Consider the following 19,795-nt stretch of genomic DNA (forward strand, 5'->3'; position numbering starts at 1 on the left):
CAGCAGCTTGTTTAATCAATCTGACTCCTCCAAGCGGATCCTTCCTGGTTAGAGGCTGGTAGATGTTAATACAGAGAGGAGAAGAGGGAAGGAGAGGATGGCAACGAGGTGAGCTGGAGAAAACAAGGACCAGAATTTCCACCGGTCACCTAGTCTACTCACATTCATGGACAAAACCCAGGAAATGGAATGAAGAGACACACAGAAAACACACACACACAAAGCTCGGGGTCACGTCATGATTCTCCATACCATGATTGACAGACACCTTTTGCCCTCTACCCCCCATGTTTGCAGATTGAAAGATTATCTGGCCACCTGCAGGGTCCCTGGTCTCCCCTCCCCTTCTTAGAAAAACATACCAATCCAAATCCTCACAAATCACACACGCATGCACATGACCAAACCCATAGTTGTGCCTGGAGGGTGTTTGTCAGAAAGGGGGAAAAAGAGACAGAGCTGAACAGAGCTAAATACAGCACATATACAATTCATGGGCTCCTGGATAAAAGAAAAACAATAAGGCAGAAAGCTCTTGGCTGGCTCGGGGTCTGGTGGTGTGCGGACCCCAAAGCATCCTGGGTAAATAACACAATAGGTGTCCGGGCTGACAGCCTGTCAGGCAGAGGTGGGGGAGTTGATTTATAGAGCTGTACATAGCTGCATGTAGAGATACTGGAGGGCCAAGGCCAGCAGTATGACCCTCAATACTGGAGAGGAAGGTGATGGATGCAAATGAGCCCTGTTTCCAAACTGTCACCACTCATCTTTGCTCCCTCCTTCCTTTGGATAAATGAAGAGATCCAAACGGGTGAATGAAGAAAAGCTATGATTGAGAATGGCTTTCAGCCATTAAATTGTGTTTGATTCGAGATTCCAAAGAAAGGAAGGCAGGAAGGAGAAAGGGAGGAAGGATCAGAGTATTTAAACCAATGGACCAGTGGCAGCAGTATCACTGAACTAACAACAGATGGCAGACTAAGCAGCTGATTTGTATGCTGTACGTGCACACACACACACACACATGCGGGCACCCACATGCAACCAGGGACACACACGTAGAGAGAGAGGCTGGAACCAACATTGGAGGCCAGCCGGTTTGTGCAGCTCCTCTCTGTAGAGGGTGGTGCTGGGTAATTGTTTGATAGAGGGGTCTGCCAAGACAGGGCCAGTCAGATGGTGCTCCACTCGGCTTTAATGAGCCTCTAATGGAGGAGAGGCTGATCCCACAGCACACACTGACTCCATGCTCCGACCTCTGTTTCACAGCCTCACGAGACTGTTCGAGGCAGGGGCTGGTGGTGGCATGTGCTTGGGGCTGGCACCACTGAACATCAGTGTTGGTCCATAAAGACATTAGCCTAATGAAAGACATGTCATGTCTACTGGAACGTTTTCAATTATCATTATGAAGTTTCTTTCTTTCCATGGACAGTCTTAGAGGTCTGCACCTTTGTGTCACCAACCGTCTCTGAAAGAGGGTTCCCTCCCTGAATTGCTCCTCTTAAGGTTTTTCTGGGAGTTTTTTTATTGTCTACTTGGAGGGGCTTAGGGTTTGTTCAGGGCCATTTCTATGGGCATATGTAAAGCCCTCTGTGGCGGCTATGCAAATAATAATTTAATTGAGACTTGACACAGTGGCTTGATCTACTGTGTCAGTGAAGAAAAAAGATTGATGAAGTATATTACGAGCTAACATAGGTCTAATCCTGTTGTGGAGTTGAATGGTGTACTGCATAAACAATAAGGAATGTTATCATAATTTGCCGTTGCCAATTTCCGCATTGAGTACTACAACTTTACCTATGACGTTCTCGTGACATCACAATAAGTCCCCCAGGCGGAGTTGAGCGTGCAGGCTCTTCGTAGAAACTGATCTGCGCCGCGGACGTGATCGTTACTTTTCTCTGGTTCGGTGCAGGCTGCGGAAGACCCAAACCTACACACGGAGAAGACATACCTGTGCGCGCTGCGTCCCTTCCACTTTGGGAGGGGTTATACATGTTTTTGTTTCGATTTGACATCGAGGAACTGCGTAGGATTGAAGAGCAAATCCATAGTCCACTCACCGGTCCATTTAAATTATAACTAAGAGAAGTTGTTGGCGAACGAATATTTCAGAGAGCTTTTTGAGTCCGGATTTTATGTCAACCTTCCCTCCACAACAGGATGGCTAGAGACTACGGGAAACATTCCTCCGTTTCATCGGCGAATAACAATTTACTGGTGGCTGCGGTGATACTTCTGACCATTCAAGGTAGGAACAACAGAATATTAACATGACCGATGTTTACTTGATCCCAGATGCTCATGTTCACCCCTTCGATTGAGTTGATTTAATTGCCCTGCGAGTGTCGGCAACGTAACTATTGTATCGGTGTCATAACTGTCCCATGAGACGCGTGCTCACATAGGATAGCCTACAACTGAGCTTTCCTAACCAAGCGTTTACATGGACCGTGATAACAACGGTGGGCGGCGAACCTGTTGTTGAAGTTGACGCTGTATCAGTTTCCCTTCTGAATGACCGAGTTTCGGTTCGCCATGTTACTCTCGGTGTTTTTGTCGGGGCTAGACTTACAAATAGGCTACGCTAGGTGTGGCCTCACGGGGTATTTATTTCTCGTAGCGCCAAACAGCAGGTGTGATCGGGAATAAGTCACTGTAATCCCTGCGATGTGCGCCTTGGATTCGCTCACGCTTTACAGGTTCCAAGTTAATTTGAATTCCAATCGTCTCCCTGCTGTGACGAAGTATTCGACTGTGGAATACCTAGGAGAAAAGTGTAGAATATTCAGAAAAGCAACAGGGTGCGTTGGTGCAATGGCAACAATGCACCCACGAGCTGGGCGTATGGAGTTTGGCATCGGGAATAACCGATGATTGGATGAATTTTGCCTTCACCTTTGTTTTCGTCTTTGGTTAATTTAGTCTCCCACACTGTCATAAACGTAAACAAAGACATCACAGTAGAACAGCTTTTCTAACTAAAACCCTTTTCAATTCATGACATTTCTCTTCGAAATCCGAACAGGGACAAGTGCTTTTTTGGGAATTACCATAGTAATTATGACATACCAGGCATAATGAAGACCTGCCAAGTTGACGTGTAATCGACTTACTTAATACAATCTGGGTGATGTTTTAGATTTTTAAGATATGATCACTTGTTGCTCACAATTGCGTTTGTAGCTGTGTTGCTATGTAGCCTACCTTGTCTTGCCATTAATCGTATTTGGAGTTATTGGAAAAACAGAGAACTCTGGTTTAGGAAGTCAGGTATATTATGGGCTAGACTGGGTGTCATGGAGACCACTTTGCTGCAGCACAAAAATTGGGGTCTTTGTCCTGCTTGTCTTGTAGGCCTAAGGTGTTGGAAGAGAGGTGTATGCTGTGAGTGTCAGTCAAAGGCAAATTCCAGTCTTGTAGGTAGACGGGCCTGACCTGCATGCCTCTGGCATCCCCTCATAGAGCCATACTCATGACGAAAGCAGGCGTTAGATATAATGCACACGGGTACTGCCACAGCGTATGAAACACAGTCACCATACTGCACTGCTAACAAGGTGCATGGACACATTCACAATCAAGACAATTCAACTCTTTAGTGTCCTGCTCTATCCTCTGGTTATAAGCCTCTACCCCACCACATCAACCCTACTTCTAACATCCATCCCACTCAAGCCCTGCTCACCCCCTCCCCCAAAAAGAAGCTACACTACGCCACACACGAAAGGGAACAAATTCAGTCCCTTTCTGTCTTTTCTCTATCTCCTATTCTCTCACTTTCTCCGGCCTGTTCTCAATGCTCACTGCTCTGCTTCCAGCCAGCCAGGGTCTTTGTTGGACTGGCTTTAGTCAGCGGTGAATTAGAATAGACTCACCAACCCCCCCCCCCCTCTCCCTCCCTCCTTTCCTCTTTCTCTCCCTCTCTGCCTCTAGCCCTCCCTCCCTCTCACCATGAGTTTCTGTGGGCCCCATTGTTTATGAATGTGCGGCGGCTAGTGTGTGAACGAGATAGAGGCAGGGAAAAATTGATGGACGGAAATGAAGAGAAAAAGTGTGCCAGAGATGGAGGAGGGAATGGGAAGAGGGAGGAAGCTTAAGACAGGAAGTGTATTTCAGGACTTGGGGGAAGTGTAAATAAATCTAAGTGCTGAAATGTCCTGAGCTCACCCAAGCCCTGAGCCTGGCATGGCAGCCTGGTGGGGGGGTGGGGTTGGGAGGGAATGTTGGGGCGGCGGGGGGTATACCTCTCTTTCTCTCTCTGTGCAGAATATAGCTGCTCAAGGTAGGCCCAGAAGAGAGACAATTGGGGTACTGCAGGAGCCCTAGCCTCAAAGTAGAGCAGCTAGTATCCTGATAAAAACAGTCAAACCTTTATAACCAGTTAGTAAATAGGGTGGATTTGTTTTCTGTCAAGCTGTAATCCCTGTGAAAAATGGACTTTGCACCCTAGTCAGTGAACGAATGAAAGGACTAAAACTGTGGAAAAATGAGAACTGATTGTGGGATTTGTGCTGTTCTCCTCTACTTCCCTCTTGGACTGATCTGCAAAAAGTGGCTGAGGTCAGGGAGAGGGAGGTGTTGAGGAGAGGCAGAGAGGCCTGCAGCTTGTGTCTCACAATCCACCCACCTGCACTTCCAGTCAGCTGGGATGTGGACTAAACAGATGGGCATTTGTGTGTCTCTGCTGCTGCATGTGTGTATGTTCTAGGGTGTGTATGTGGGCTGGGTGTGTATGTTCGAGGGTGTGTATGTGGGCTGGGTGCGCTCATCCTTCCCGATGCCCTCTGCCAGAGCCTTCTCCTCCTCCCTCAAGTCTCTCCCCTCCCCTCCCCAGCCCCCACCCACCCCCTCCCTCATCTGCATAATGTCAACTACACCTTTCCTCTAACCCCCTCATTCATCCACCCAGCTGCCAGTCAGTTGATTGAAATACCCTGCTTGAAGTAGTAGCAACACACGTCAGCCCTTCACTGTGGCAGTCTCATACCCCCAGCCATCTCCTCACACACACACACACACACTCTCTCTCTCTCTCTCTCTCGGCACCCCTGGCAGGGCGCTCGCCGCTGGCCTTTCTGCCTCATTGTCAGGCGTGACACACACACGCACGCGTTTGTTTTATTAAATTCAAAGTCAAGGAGTGACATTCAGACCCAGGTTCCTTGCAGACGTGTGATATTGAAAGTGTTCCCTTTCAGAACCGTATCTTTAAGCTCGCTGAACAGTCTGTTTCCAAAGCAGTCTTGTTTGATAGTGGAAATACAGACAGTCTCTGCACTAACACGATGTCATAGCCCAGTACGCTGAAACTGGGGTTCTCTTTCGTTGAGTTTTCAACGTGATGTATAAATTAAACTTCTCCCGGACGGTCCTCTGATCCGGGCCTGTGGAGCTCTCCTCAAAGCATCAAAGAGGCGGAGGACAAGATGAGAGAACCCTCACTGCAGAGGACAGCGAGAACCCAGAGAGACCAGTCAGAACCCAGGAAGACCAGTCAGAACCCAGGGAGACCAGTCAGAACCCAGGGAGACCAGCCAGAACCCAGGGAGACCAGTCAGAACCCAGGGAGACCAGCCAGAACCCAGGGAGACCAGCCAGAACCCCACCCATCTGCTAAAGACCCCGGATTGTACTACGTTTGACTTGACACATCAAACAGCCCCTAGAGAAAATAAGTAAATAATAAAATCAGGAAGTAAGCTCCAACCAAAGGACTTCAATGTCAGAGAGGGAGAGAGACAAACAAACAACATTATCTCCCTGTTTTCTGTTCTGTGCGGGGATTGGTTAATGGCTGTGGCAGGCATGTCGGGGTTCTGACAGTAAGACCTAGGGTGTGTATCTCTCTCCCTGTCTCTCTCCCACTCTCTCTCTCTCCATAGTGTTGGAGTCTTAGGGTGGGTGTGTGCGTGCAAGTTTTGTGTTTGTGCGATTTTTCACACTCCCAAGAGTTTTTTCTCCTGGCTGAGGAGGTTTGCTAATAAGATGCAGCTTCTTTCATGTGTGCTGCTGCGGCCCACGTCTGTCTGTCTGTCTGTCTTATAGCCTGTACAGTAGCTCCCCCCCCCAATAACCTAGTGGCAAACAGGGGCGTCCATAGCATGCAGAGAAGACGCTTAGGAATGTCAAATATGTATGTGCAGGAACACACCCTGACACTCACACGCCAATGCTAATGTAGCCAAAGCTTGCAAGCGTTAACACCTTCACAGTGCATCACATTCACACAGCGACAGGTTGGTTTATGAAGCTTCCAGAAGCTTCCAGAGAGAGAGAGAGACCTCAATCACACTCACAGAACTATGTACAAACAAGTAGGAAGCAAATATCACAGGAATCCAAGCAAGACAAACTCAATCTTAATTATTCAAACAGGATGCAAAGATGAGATGTGAGTTCTCCAGACAACAGAGCTACAGGATGCTGACATGATCCAGTCTAGGAGTCATAAAACAAGGCACTCGTGAATAAACACCATTCATATTGGGACAGGCTTCTGCAGTACTGTAACCTGGCTCTCACACTGGAGATCAGCTGTTACAGCTCAGACCTGGACACTGGCCATTTTTCTGTGCTGGAGTTACAGCAAGACCTGCACATATATGCGTGCACACACACACACACACACACACGCAGATTAATAGTCTTATTGCACTTTAAAAGTTGTCTGTTTGTCTGTTTTGTTCACCAAGAGGTGTGTGTGATGCCAGCTGTGGTCCTGGAAGCTAGCTGAAATGACGTGTATGTGTGTGTGTGTGTGTGTAAGGGAGAGAGAGAGAGAGATGCCACAACCAGCCAAGGTGACTGCTCGCTATGAAAGGCATGGCAGAGATGCAGACATGGCATGTCGGGACCCAGACAGTAGACACAGCGTCACACACACACACACACACACACACACACACACACACACACACACACACACACACACACACACACACACACTGAGGATTATGCTATTGGTCCCTCCAAAGCTTTATCTGTGTGACTCAGATGATGCTGGACGTTGCCAACACGGAGGTATAGCAGGGCTCCTTCATTACACAAACACACACACACACAAACACACACACACACAAACACACACAGAGGGTGATGCTGTTCTGGTTGCCCGCGGTGATGGAAGTGCTTGAGGTCATTTTCATCTCAACTGAATTTGAAGAAGTTCCAAACTGAGTTCACAAGTTCACACAGTACCTCACTCTGCCCATGTTTGTCTGTGTGCTGTGTATGAGAGAGAAAGATAGGGGGATGGGGAGAGTGGTGAGGATCTGTGTGTCTTCGTGTGTGTCGCTCTGCCTGCATCAGTCTGTGTGCAGTGGATAGACCTGTAGGCTATATGTTGGTCTGGGAGCGGTAGCAGAAACATTGCTTCAAATCAATACAGGTTACCCCTCCCCATCCACTCTCTCTCTTTCTCACTCACACATTCCATCGCCATATAAGGGCAGCGGAGCACGACGGCACGATTACCCTGGGCTGGAGGGTTGTTTAACATAATCACTTCTGCTCTGTCTCTCTGTCTCTCCTCCCTCTTGTCTCTCACTCTATTTTCTGTTTCTCCCCTCTCTCTCTCTCTCTCTCTCTCTCTCTCTCTCTCTCTCTCTCTCTCTCTCTCTCTCTCTCTCTCCTTGTTTCTCTCTCTTGTTTCGCACTTGTTTGTTTCTCTCTTTCCTCCGTCCTCTTTTTCTCTCTTTTCATGTGCTCTTTCCTTTCTCTATCTCCAACGTCTGCTCATCCTCTGTCTGTCTCATTGTCTTTTCACCTCTATTCTCGCCATTCACTGATCTCAATCTCCCTCATTCTCCCTCTCTTCCTCTCCTTCCATCTCAAGATCTCTCTTGTATTCATTCCTCTTCTTCCCCTCCTCCCTCCGTCTCTCAGCGTGATCAGATAGGCGTGTTGCTAGGGTCCGTGTGTGTGTGTGAATGCATGCGTTATCTAGGGACTCTACCATCCCTGGACAGGAACCATTCTCTTGTCATTAATAAATGTCTCATTGAACACTTCAAACTCAGATTTATATTCCGTCTCCCCCTCCACCACCACCACCAGCCTCTCAGTTGGCTGTCGGAGCGATCGCTTGCTATCGATTGGCTTATTGTGGATACTCCGCAGTGAGCCAGACGAGGAACGTATGTGTCATAAAAAGAGGCCTCCATCTCACCAGCGTCCCTGTGAACGGCTCAGCCCAATGATTACTGGTGAAAGCTAAATTGGCTTGCTGCCCTCTTGTCTTTTCACAACGACCATTTCCTCTTTCTCTCACTCGTCTATCTTCTCTCCTCACTCTTGCCTTTTCTCCCTCAGACATTAAAGGCGAGTGTGCCAACATGAATCCCTCCACGGCGCACAGCCTCTCTCTCTCTCTCTCTCTCTCTCTCTCTCTCTCTCTCTCTCTCTCTCTCTCTCTCTCTCTCTCTCTCTCTCTCTCTCTCTCTCCCTCGCCCCCCCAGCCTCTCCCTCTCCCCTGCTTCTCTCGCTCCGTCTCCCGGTGTGACCCGGTGTCAGCCGGGGCCGTGTTTGTTTTGCCGCCTCTCTGTAGAGCTGACCCCCCTGACCCTGCCTTTATCCACCTTCCTCTCTCATCTCCCCCTCTCTCCCCTCCTCCGTCTCCGTCTCCCACTCTCTCATCTTGGCCTCTCCGATCCGCCCCCGCCTCTCTCCCTCCATCTCTCCACCTTCACTGGTCTTCTTTTGTGTTCAACCTCTCTTTAGCGCTCCATCTTCCCTCTCCTCCATCCATCTCCCCCCTCTCCTCCTCTGCGTTTTGATTTTCTCTCTTCTGAATCCAGCCCTGTACACACAACCCCACACACACAGCAAGATTACAGTAGTTTGACTTTCACTCTTTCTGTCTGTCTGTCTCACCCAGTCTTGCTGAGCTCAGCTCTGTTTCATCTTGTCAGGAGGGGGAAATTGCCTTATTTTGCAGAAACGTGTAAATATTTGAGTAAACTCCAAGATAAGCCTACCAACATGTCTCTCCTTTTTACCTCTAATCCATTACCAAAGCAGACAAATCTCTCTCTTTCTCTCTCTCTCCCTCTCTAACACCCACGCACACACACCCCCACACACACTCACACACACACACACACACACACACACACACACACACAGTGTGTGCACACACTAGGATCCAGATAGCATGGTATTATATCAAACACAGCAGCCCAGGAACAGAGGCCTATTCTAAGTCTCCTCCCTCCACCTCCCCCCCGCCCTGTGGTTCCTATGTCTGCCATCCCCCTCCATCGCTCTGTCTCCCTATTCCTCCATCCCACCTTTCATCTCTGAAGTTCCAGCTGTCTCGAACGTATGTGTCTGTGTGTTGTAGCCACGCAAGGGCACAGTAGGAACAGATAGGGGTTTTCCTCTCAGAGAGATATGCTGTGTGTTTGTTGTCCCCCCCCTGGCATGGTGGGATTTGGCTGGCGCTCATCACTGCTCTGTTGTAAATGCAGGCGTGTTGATTCGTGTACCGAGCCTTTGTCATGCAAATTACAGCATGTTTTTTGGATGGGACACGACTTACACTTGATTCTGTTTTCAGTTTTTTTTTCTGTAACATGCATATTTTAATAGAGAAGCGTCACCGCATTTGTTGAGGAGGATGTCTCTGACTGAAAGAAAAGATTTCCTTTTCATTCCTGGAAACAGAGACGGCCCAGCGCAGCTCAAACAGCCGTCTCTGTCACGGTGTCTGTCTCTGAGCCATTAGATCACAGGCACGGTGGAGCACAGACTAATTACAGCTGCTATTGAGTTGCTGATGGTTATGTTATGGACATAGTGTAGCATAACCTACATGCTGGCCCCTGGAACCAGAGACACCTGTGGTTTTAGACTGGAGACTTCCGGCTGTTGTTGTCAGGTACAGCACGAGGTGTTGTCTGTTTTAAGATGGTGTTTGTTTCATCTCAACCTGCCCACAAGACAACTTGGGCTTTCTAGGGGCTTTTTACCTTTGAATTGTTTAAAGTATGTAAGTCCAGCCTAGTTAGTGTTGAGAGTTGAATTTCTTTTACACTCCCAGTGACAAGGGGTGACCCTGGCGTGTCTAGGCAGACCTATCCCAGGAGGTGTGACATCCCATAATATCCCCTGCTGCCCCGTCTCTGCAGAGCCTGACAGCTGCCCTCTGGGCTGTGCTTTAATTGCCACCATAATCGAGCAGCGACGGTTGTCAGGTCATTGGCGCCTGGAGGGGTGTGACGGTTTTGCCAGCCCTGACGGTGTCCTGGTGGCCTGGCCGGGTGGGCAGTGTGAGTGATGTCACACGCAGGTCCATTCATCTTGCGTCAGGACAGAAACCCTGGCAGCAGCCTTGGACTGCTCTGGCAGACACAGTCTGGGGCTTTGACGGTCTTTTCTGCCTGACCAGACGGACTGATATTCACCCGAACAGACTAGAATGTGTGTGCGTGCGTGTCCTTTGAACTGAGGAACATTTTGCTGCATTCACCTCCAAACAACATCTTGTTCATCTTCTGTAGAGGAAGAACACAGAGCTCTCTATTGAATGGTGAAGATGGCAGCTTTTCAAGATGGCAAGTTTATTCAAGGCCGCTCTCTGTGTGTGCTTTCTTTGTGTTGGCCTGAAGGACAAGTGATGCTCCGCCATGTTCAGATGGAGGGTCTTAATACTCACCAGTTCTTCAGGCAGAACCTTAATGCTGTGTGTGTACAAAGACCTAGGTTCCACTCAACACAGCAGGGAGTATTTGCCTTGAAACAGACTTACCTGACTGGTGAATCATTCAATTTCATTTTCATTTAGTGTTATCCAGAGGAGACTTACAGTAAGTACAGAGACATTTCCCCGAGGCAAGTAGGGTGCACAGCCGGGAATCAAACCGGCAACCTTCTGATTAATAGACTGATTCCCTAACCGCTCAGCCATCTGACCCCCCAGCTATTAAGGTGTTGTTGTAAGTGGTGACGGATGCAAGACATGTACTTTTTTTAAATAAAAAAAGCATTCTTGGCTACATGGGCTCCTTAATAATATTCCTCAAGGTCAGTCTGAAAAAAATCATTTAATGATTCTCATGGGGGAAGGAGGAGAAAATATGAATGTTTAAGTTCACTTTGCCTTTTACAATGATGATAATAGGCCGAGCTGAAAATAACTACACAGATCACGTGTAATAACATTAGAGAGTGTGAAAGAGAATTCAAGGCTACAGTAGCTTTTTTGCTTTGGGGTACCTAGCCATCCTTGCTACCGCTACTCAGAATAACCCGGATCCTAGCCCTGCCTATTTTAGCTCAACTGTTTTTTGCAAGTCTAGCATAAAGCCCACCTTATCTTTGATAATAGCCTAGTTTAGCACTGCCTAAAAAGTGCTAGTCTGTTTTTTCTTTTATCTCATCATGAAAAGACTCAAGTTGACCTTTTCCACCCTGTAGCTAATTATAAACACAGGACGAGGAAATGGTACACCAAAATCTGAGTTTTCCCAGCAAGTCAACAATGAAGGGCAAACACTCCATTCCCTTTTAGAAAACTAAGTGATAACAAGGAAGTAACTCAATTGAGCTGGCTAGCTACAGCTCTTGACATTTAATTGCTCTTTGACAACAACACAATGTAGACCTGGACTGCTCATGTTTTTGACAATTGGGTTGGTCAGAATGCATGGCGAACTGGTGGAAATAACCTAAATTACTTTTGTAGTTGTGTAGATACTGAAACTGAAAGTATTCCTAGATACTTTTAGGGTCTGAGTCATTAAGACGAGAGGGTTGAGTGTGAGAATGAAGCCTGAACCCAAAGGCTGGAGAAAGTAGGAGTCAGTGACACTGAGCAGATCGACAGTGGCTCAGAAGTCATGATAAGTCAATAGTTTTCGGTGGTGGTGGGGGTGGGCTCAGCGGAGAACCTGAGATGAGGAGATAGAGTGGGAGGAAGGAGCGAGGGGTAGGAGGCAGGGATTGTGGAAAGGTCAGAGGGTTGGGAGGGATGATGTAAGTGTAGGGAGAGTAGCGGGCCAGGAAACAGATCCTTCAGTCCGAGCGGCATGTTAGAACATGGTCGTCCTGGGTTTTCCCAGATTGATTTGCCGTCTCAGTGAGCAGCCTAGGGCAGTGGTGCGTGAGGCCGCACAACTCAAACCACACACACTCCCCCGCCTCACATTGGGGATCTACCATTCCACTCCTTACCTCCCTGCCCCCCCACCCCCCCTCTCTGCCGCCCCCCCCCCCCCCATTCTCTCTTCTCCCTTCCCGAGTCTTTATCTGTGGCTGCTTAGTGTATGTAGGCATAGCACATGCCTGTGTTTTGGGGAGCAGGAGGTGGAGAAAGGGGGAGTAAAAAAGGGGGGGGGGGGAGAAGGATGATAGCGGGAGGGATATTCTGGGCGTGAGTCCATGTTCTGGTTTTGGCGTTGTCTCCCTGGCAACTCCCCCCCCCCTCCCCCACCCCAGGCAACGTCCCACTGGCTGAAACCCTCGTCTTCACATTGTACTGGTCCCTTTACATATTTCCTCATGGTCGTATTGTGTGTGCTTCTTTGAGGAAGAGTAAGTGTGTTTTTGTTTATGATGTGGATGACTGTGGGTATGTGTGTGTGTGTGTGTGTGTGCATTCTTCCAGTTTGGGTTTGTCAGCAATTCATTAATTCATCATCATCACTGTTGAGGCCTTGTGCTTAGGGGCCCAGGGATTGCTGTAGTCCCATCTCTCCCCCCCCCCCCACTCTCTGTTTCTCGCTCTCTCTGTCTATTTCTCTCTCTTTTTCCTCCCTCTTTCCCCGCTTCTCGCAGTGGAAAATAGCTTCAGGCTGTGAGCAGACAGAGATTTGAAGTCGGACGTAGAGAGAACTAAAAAGGGGTGATGTAGAAGGGGGGTAGCGACAGAGTGGGAGGGGAGGGGAGTGGATGGTAGAGGAGAGCGTGACATCAGCACTAATGATTAGACTTATAACACCCTACGATTAAACGCACATTAAAATAGAACCTGCCTTATGAGATGAGGACTGGGAGAAGTGAGAACGAGGAGGGGAGGACTTCAGGAGATGTGAAAGTGAGATATGGGGGGGGGGGGGGAGGAGGAGGAGGAAAAGGGGATTGCAGAGTGGGTGAACACAGAGGGAACAAGAGGAGGGATTTGAGTGGAGGGAGAGGAGGAGGGGGGCTGTGGTTTTACGTCAAACCCTCAGGAGCATATTCCCTCTTTAAACTGGCATTGATTATTAATACCTTCTTGTGGAGAGACGTGGCCTTTCTTTTACCCTCTGCTCCCCCCCCCTCTCTTTCTCTCTCTATCTCTCTCTCTCTCTCTCTTTCCTCCCTCCATCTTTCCACCTCTCTTCTTCAGTTCAGGCCACCTCTCTACCTCAGTGACTGTCAGCTTGGCTTGAAAGCCTGAGATCTTTCTCTCTACCCTTCTCTCTCCTGCTCCCTCATGCATAGCCTGGCTTTCCATTTACCTTCTTTTCAGACTGTTTTATCCTCTCTCTTTCTCTCCGTCCCTCCTCTTCTCTCTCCATCTACCCGCTGTCTCCCCTCCATCTCAGTAAAGTTGTGAGGACGGTGCATCCAGGTTGGACTGGCCTACTTTCCTTCTCCCCCTCTCTCCCTCTTTTCCCTCCCTCCTCTTTGCCCACCCTCCCGATGTTTATTTATTCAGATGGGAACAGAAGGAAGGAGAGCAGACGAGGGGAGGAGAGGGAGGAGGAATCATAGGCGAGGGGAGGGCGGGGAGAGAGAGAGAGACACACTTGATGGTGCTAACATGAAGTGAACATTTCTGGCATTCCTTCCCTGTGGGAGTGTGGAGCTGGCCTGTAGATGAAAGGGTTAACAGATAACAGATTAGCCCCAGAGTGAACCGACCAGTGGGAAGGGGAGGGGCCTCGTACAACGGCAGCTACTAAGCAGCTCGTTAGTGTGTGTTTTGTGCTTGACTGTGGCGCTAAAGATTGCGCCAGGGGTGATTGCTGTATTTGTTGTGATTCTTCCAGGAGGGTAATGGTGAGGGAACAACATGGCAGAGCGTAGCTACATGACTGTAGACGCTCAGCTTTCACAGTGTTGGTGTGTGGACTTAACTGCCACCCTCAGAAGTCAAATATTTATAATACGGTTCTCTCTCTCTCTCTCTTTCTCTGTCTCTCTCTGTCTGTCTCTCTAACAAGTGGGCTAATGTGTCATCGCATCACACAGATCTACAGTGACATTGCTGCCATTGACCCTGACTCACTTTCACACACACACACATACACACACACACACACACACACACACACAGACACACAGACACAGACTGTCCTTCTTGATCTATGTTATTCCAACCAGCCAGAAGATAAGCGGTTGTGTGGTGAAGAGGAAAGTCAGAAGAGAAGACAGACAGGGACGCTTGGGATGAGGCTGGAGGAGGCTTAAGGATAGGCTCGGGGAGAGGCTGGGAAAGATGCTTGAAGAGGCTCTGGGGAGGCTTGAAGGGAGGTTGGGGAAGAGGCTGGATGAGGCTTAAGGAGAGGCTCGGGGAGAAGCTGGGGAGAGGCTATAGAACAGAGGCTTGAGTAGAAGCAGGGGTGTCAGCTCCTGTGCTGTAATACTAAACATTATGATGGCTCCATTAGCCCTGACGGCTCCACTACTACATTAGCCTCCTCTGTACCCGGAGGAGGGAGGAAAGGAGAGGAGGGGAGGAGAGAGGGATGAGAGCATGGGCCCTGGGGAGGACAGGGTGGAGAAGAGAGGAGGGGAAAGAGGAGGAAAAGCCTGATGGTGACAAGCACCTAATTAGGCAAACCAACAGGAGGCTGGGAGAAATGGAAGGGATGAGGGACTGAGAGAGGGAGGTGAGGGAATTGAGAGAAGTAAATATAGCACAATCTGGCATTGTCAGTTTTTCCTCTGATACTTTGATACTCTAATACTGTTCACTGTTACTAGAATACACAATATACAGATATACTTTCTACATCTGAGTAACTCAGTACTGCTAACAAAAAGAGCGGCAGAAAGTAGAAGTAGGAGAAGAAAGGATAGGCCTGGATTGTGGGGGAGAGAGAGGAGATGAACAGTTTCTGAGATGGATTTGCAGAGAGGAGAGGTGTGGCTCCCTTATTATCAGTAATGGAAACTGAAAGCGGGAGAGAAGCTGAGGAAGAACTGTGTGTGTGTGTGTGTGTGTGTGTGTGTCACTGACAGGGTATATCTCCACAGTTCTCCTTAATGAGCTGAAGTGATGAAGGTCTGCCTGCATGAGCAACCGCTCATCAAAGGTGTGTGCGTGTGTGTGTGTGTGTGAGGTTGTTTGCGTGCGTGCATGTGTATGTGTGTGAGAGAGAGAGAAGGAGAGAGAGAGTGTGTGTGCGTGTGTGCATGTGTGTGTGCTGGGGTGATAATGACTAGGGAGGTTTCAGTCTAGTGTGGGAGACACCACTCTGTGGGAACAGTCAGCTAGACAGACGGATTCCTCCCGTCTTTCTCCTCCTCACAGATCTAACATCAGAGGATAGGTGTAGGACTCACTGCTTACATCCACCCTTATGCTTTTGAATCCAGGGAGGGTCGGCCTCAGTGGATTCAGTGCCGACCTAATCACACGCCCGCACACAAATACTTGCACAGTGATCTGGGAATGAGATGGACTCCCCTGTCAATAAAAAGGCAATTTGCCAATCCACATGGTGTAGCCTATGGGCTCGGCCTCAAGCTTTCATTGGCCAGTGGGTTGTCCATCTGTCTCTGTGCAGATCAGCTGATCTGAAAGTGAAATGGATAGGCTTCATCACACCAGCTGTCTGTCAACGCACATGCTATAGGGACTGTGTCTAGGCCCATGTGGATGTGATTATAGATGTGTGTGCAAGTGTGTGTACATATGCAGGTTGAGAGATGGTTAGATCGATGGCTCCATTGTTCAGGGCGTTGGACCTGAGGGAGGTTGTGGATCCTAAACAAACACACCCTGATAACATCATGGCTTACACAAGTGGCCAACAGTCACAACACATCCCCTTGAATCACACCACCCATGACCACTTCCTGTGGCACAACCCCCACATAAGGCTGCTCTATCTCTCTCTCTCTCTATCTCTATCTCTGTCACTCTCTCTCTCCTTGATCTCTGTCACTCTCTTTAACTGTCTCCAATTCATCTTGTTCTCTTTCCTGTGCAGATGGTAGCGATAAGACCTCAGAGAAACAAGACTGGCGTGTGAATGTGTCTGTGTGCATTTGGTGCCCTAGTTGAATATGAAAATCAAGCTAAGCGGTCATGGTGGTGAACATACTTGTACTAAACAGAGGAAGAGAGAGTCGGGTTCCCCAGAAAGAGTAAGATGATACGACACAGAACACACACACACTCAGGAAACGCACACAGTTTTTTCAACCACAGGAAAGGTGAGCCGGCAGGGTCTGTAATAACTGTATTGGGTGCCTTGTTAGTTGTTACCTGCTGGGTGGCTGACCCTTATGAAACCTCTTCTTCCACTCATACTGTGCTGGCCTTACTCAGGATGGGAGGGGGGGGGGGGTATGAGAGACAGACTCAAGAAGAGGAAAGATTTTCTGCTGATATATGACGCCTGGGTTTAAGTGGCCTGCAACTAGCAGATAGCTGCCACACACACACACACACACACACACACACACACACACACACACACACACACACACACACACACACACACACACACACACACACACACACACACACGCAGCTGCAGTCCATTATTGTGCATCACTCCATGGTGACACTAAGTACAGAATGTCATTCTTTAAATGTTGTCATTTCTCTTCCTCTCTCTGTAATATGGGAGTTCATTTATGTTCATTTATGTTAGATTGTCATGAAAGTGGTTTTGGATGAAGGGCATGTGTTTAGGAATAAAGAGTGATAATTTAGTCAATTCTTATGTTCTCCCCAGCCTTGTTCTTGTTAGAGAACTGTGTGCATGCTGTGTATGTTTGTGTATGTGTGAGAGTCCGTTGTGTTTACGTGCGCTGTGTGTTTAAGTTGATATGTCTGCTGTGTGTGTGTGTGGTGAGTTGAGGGGGTCCTATCCTTCACCAGATGTGACTGAGACAGAACAGCTGTTCCTGTGTTTTACAGCTGCCTCTCATTTTAACACACACACACACACGCACACGCACACACACACACCCTTCCCATCCCAATGCATTTAAACATATTCCCATTCCTGGAAGTGTGAGTTCTTTGTTTTGATTGGACAAGAGACAGCAGATTCTCGCCTTCAAGACTAACACTGTCCAGAACGGTTGCAGTACAGGGTTACACATTCTAAGGGGTCATCATAACTATTGCAATACACACACACACACACTCCTGATCTGGGACAAGCCAGCGGACTAAAGTTTGACCGTCTGGTGCTCGTTGACTCTGTGAACTCGGCCAAACCAACAGAGGTTGTGCAATTGAAAAAATATGCTATTGGTGTTATTGGGAGAGATATAGTAAAAGGGGGGGTGAGGTTCGGATGTTTGTCTGTTTTCGTGTGTGTGTGATAGACAAAGACTGGGAGAAAGTGGGGGAGAGAGTGAGTTGGGGAAGTGGGTCAGATTTGGACAGTGTGTATGTTTTTCAGATTAATCTCCCTCAAGGACATGAAGATGTTTTGTTGTGATTGGATCCCTGGTTGAAGGTGTTAGTGATAGTCTGGGATTAGCATAGGAAAGAGATCAGAGAGAGAGAGAGCGGGTAGAGTGAAAAAGCGGGACAGGGAAATAATAGAAGGGAAAAGACAGAGAGAGAGAGAGACAGAGAGAGAGACAGAGAGAGAGACAGAGAGAGAGACAGAGAGAGACAGAGAGAGAGAGACAGAGAGAGAGAGACAGAGAGAGAGAGACAGAGAGAGAGACAGAGAGAGAGACAGAGAGAGAGACAGAGAGAGAGACAGAGAGAGAGACAGAGAGAGACAGAGTGCGCTCATTCTGAAAAGCATTTTGTAAATGCTTAACTGCACAATCACCCACTACTTGAATATGCACACCATGGACTGGCAAAAATATTTCTGTTGATTTATACTCTTCAGAAATTCTTCAAACATTCATTTGAAAGACAGGAAAACATCTGCTCTTCAAACACTAGTTAATTAAGAATAGTGGTGTGTTTTCGACACCAATGTGATCCTGTCCACACGCTCCAGCACACATGCAGTGTGAGATGAACGAGCCTTCAGACACTTATTGGAAAAACAAGATTGAAAATAAGAGATAAATGTCCCATATTTCAGGCCAGGATTTATTGATCACAGGTCTGTTCTTCTCTGAGTTTGATACTCGAGAACCACAAAACCTTGGCCTTGTGATCCAACCAATCCTGGGTCTCCTTTACGGCGCAAGGGGTGGTGTTGTGTTTACAACGGACCAATCACATGTGTTTTTATGGAGGTGGAGGTGAAGAGAACCTCCATCCCTCTTTCGCTTCATCCCTCCATCCCTCCTGCCCTTGGGAAGCTGAGGCTTTCTGGGTGAACTGCCTCCGCTAAGCCAATCCTGTAATTAGTTTTACCTCCTGTTACGCTTCTCTCTCTTTCCCTCTCTCTCTCACCCCCCCCCTCTTTTTCTTCACCATGACAGATGTGTGACGGTGATCCTAGAAATACAGCAAATCTGGTACCGGAGGTACACACACACATATGATGAGAGTGCGAAGAGGAGAGATTTGGCTCTTTTTAATCAGTGTGTATCCTGGTGGGAAGCAGCAAGCCACCTAATTTGGAAGGCTTAGTGCCTCAAAGCCGTATGATTTCATGATCTTCACTACCTGTGTGTGTGTGTGTGTGTGTGTGTGTGTGTGTGTGTGTGAGTGAGTGTGTGTGTGTGTGTGTGTGTGAGTTGAGTGAGTACTGGCCGCAGGATGATAACACCTAACACAGATAAGTGGAGGCAGGTCTCCTGTGCCTCTCTTCTTTCTTGCCCTGGCTGCAAGACATGCCCTTGCCAGCTGATGTCTCTTGTGTGTTTGTGTTTGCCCTTGCTGGCAAAGCAGATCTCTCTGTCTCCATGGTAAAACCCCTGATGTCACCCAGATATGTTAGTTTTCAATCTTTATGCCTGACATGGTTAGCTGTGGACAGAACATACAGGTAAAAAGAAATGACTTTTCAACAAGGGTTGATATTTCTGTTAAGTAATCAGATGTGTCTCTTTTAATGGAGGTGGGTTAAATCCCCCAATATCGTTATTAACTGATATCTTTTCTAGGCAACAGTTAACTTGGCAATTGCAATTTGCTAATAGCAATTGCAAATGAATAACCAGGCTTAGAGTCAACTACTAACGTAGATAATAGCTAAACTAGCTCAGCTAATTGCTAACCTAGCCAACTGCTTGCTAAACTGGCCGAAAGCACGTCAGCTGGCGCTGTATGTCCGTCCACCCTGTCACTCTCCGCCTCATGCTGCTCAGGGTTCGCAGGAGCAAATCAGATGGAGAAACACGCTCCAGAGGGAGCGAGGGCTGGAGCGAGGGCTGGAGGGGGATGAGTGGCTGAAGGAATGGGGTGGGGGGGAGGGGGTGGGGCCGAGCAGAGGGTTGGGGTGGGGGCGGTGGGTGCTAAAGTGCCTGGAGTGATTCACCTGCTGTTTGAATCATCGTCTGATTCCTCCCTCCGCTCTTTAGCTTCACTCTAGTCTGTGTAGAAAGACGGGGATCGCATACACTGGCCTGTTGGCCTAAGTAATGGGCCCATGTGTTCAAGGAAGGGGATTGCGTAATCTCTGAGATGTTTTTTGTTCTTTCACTGAAATCCTGCTTTTACAATAAAGAGAGGAAACACCCATTCTTTTTGTCATCC

At 48.2% G+C, this 19,795-nt stretch overlaps 1 protein-coding gene across 2 annotated transcripts in view; it reads left to right on the plus strand.

Annotated features, from left to right (window-relative positions):
• Positions 1 to 1,822: 1,822 nt before the first annotated feature.
• Positions 1,823 to 19,795, plus strand: part of pvrl2l (PVR cell adhesion molecule related 2 like) — a 56,985-nt gene continuing 39,012 nt past the window's right edge. Inside the window, exon 1 of one of the 2 annotated variants that reach the window (XM_047018675.1) lies at positions 1,823 to 2,257. In XM_047018675.1, the coding sequence (XP_046874631.1) occupies positions 2,170 to 2,257 (88 nt within the window). In that variant the 5' untranslated portion in view covers positions 1,823 to 2,169. The remainder of the gene's footprint in view (positions 2,258 to 19,795) is intronic. The other variant, XM_047018676.1, reaches the window with a different exon arrangement.

The sequence above is a fragment of the Hypomesus transpacificus genome, chromosome 4 (genome assembly GCF_021917145.1).
Source record: "Hypomesus transpacificus isolate Combined female chromosome 4, fHypTra1, whole genome shotgun sequence".
Taxonomy (NCBI): Eukaryota; Metazoa; Chordata; class Actinopteri; order Osmeriformes; family Osmeridae; genus Hypomesus; species Hypomesus transpacificus.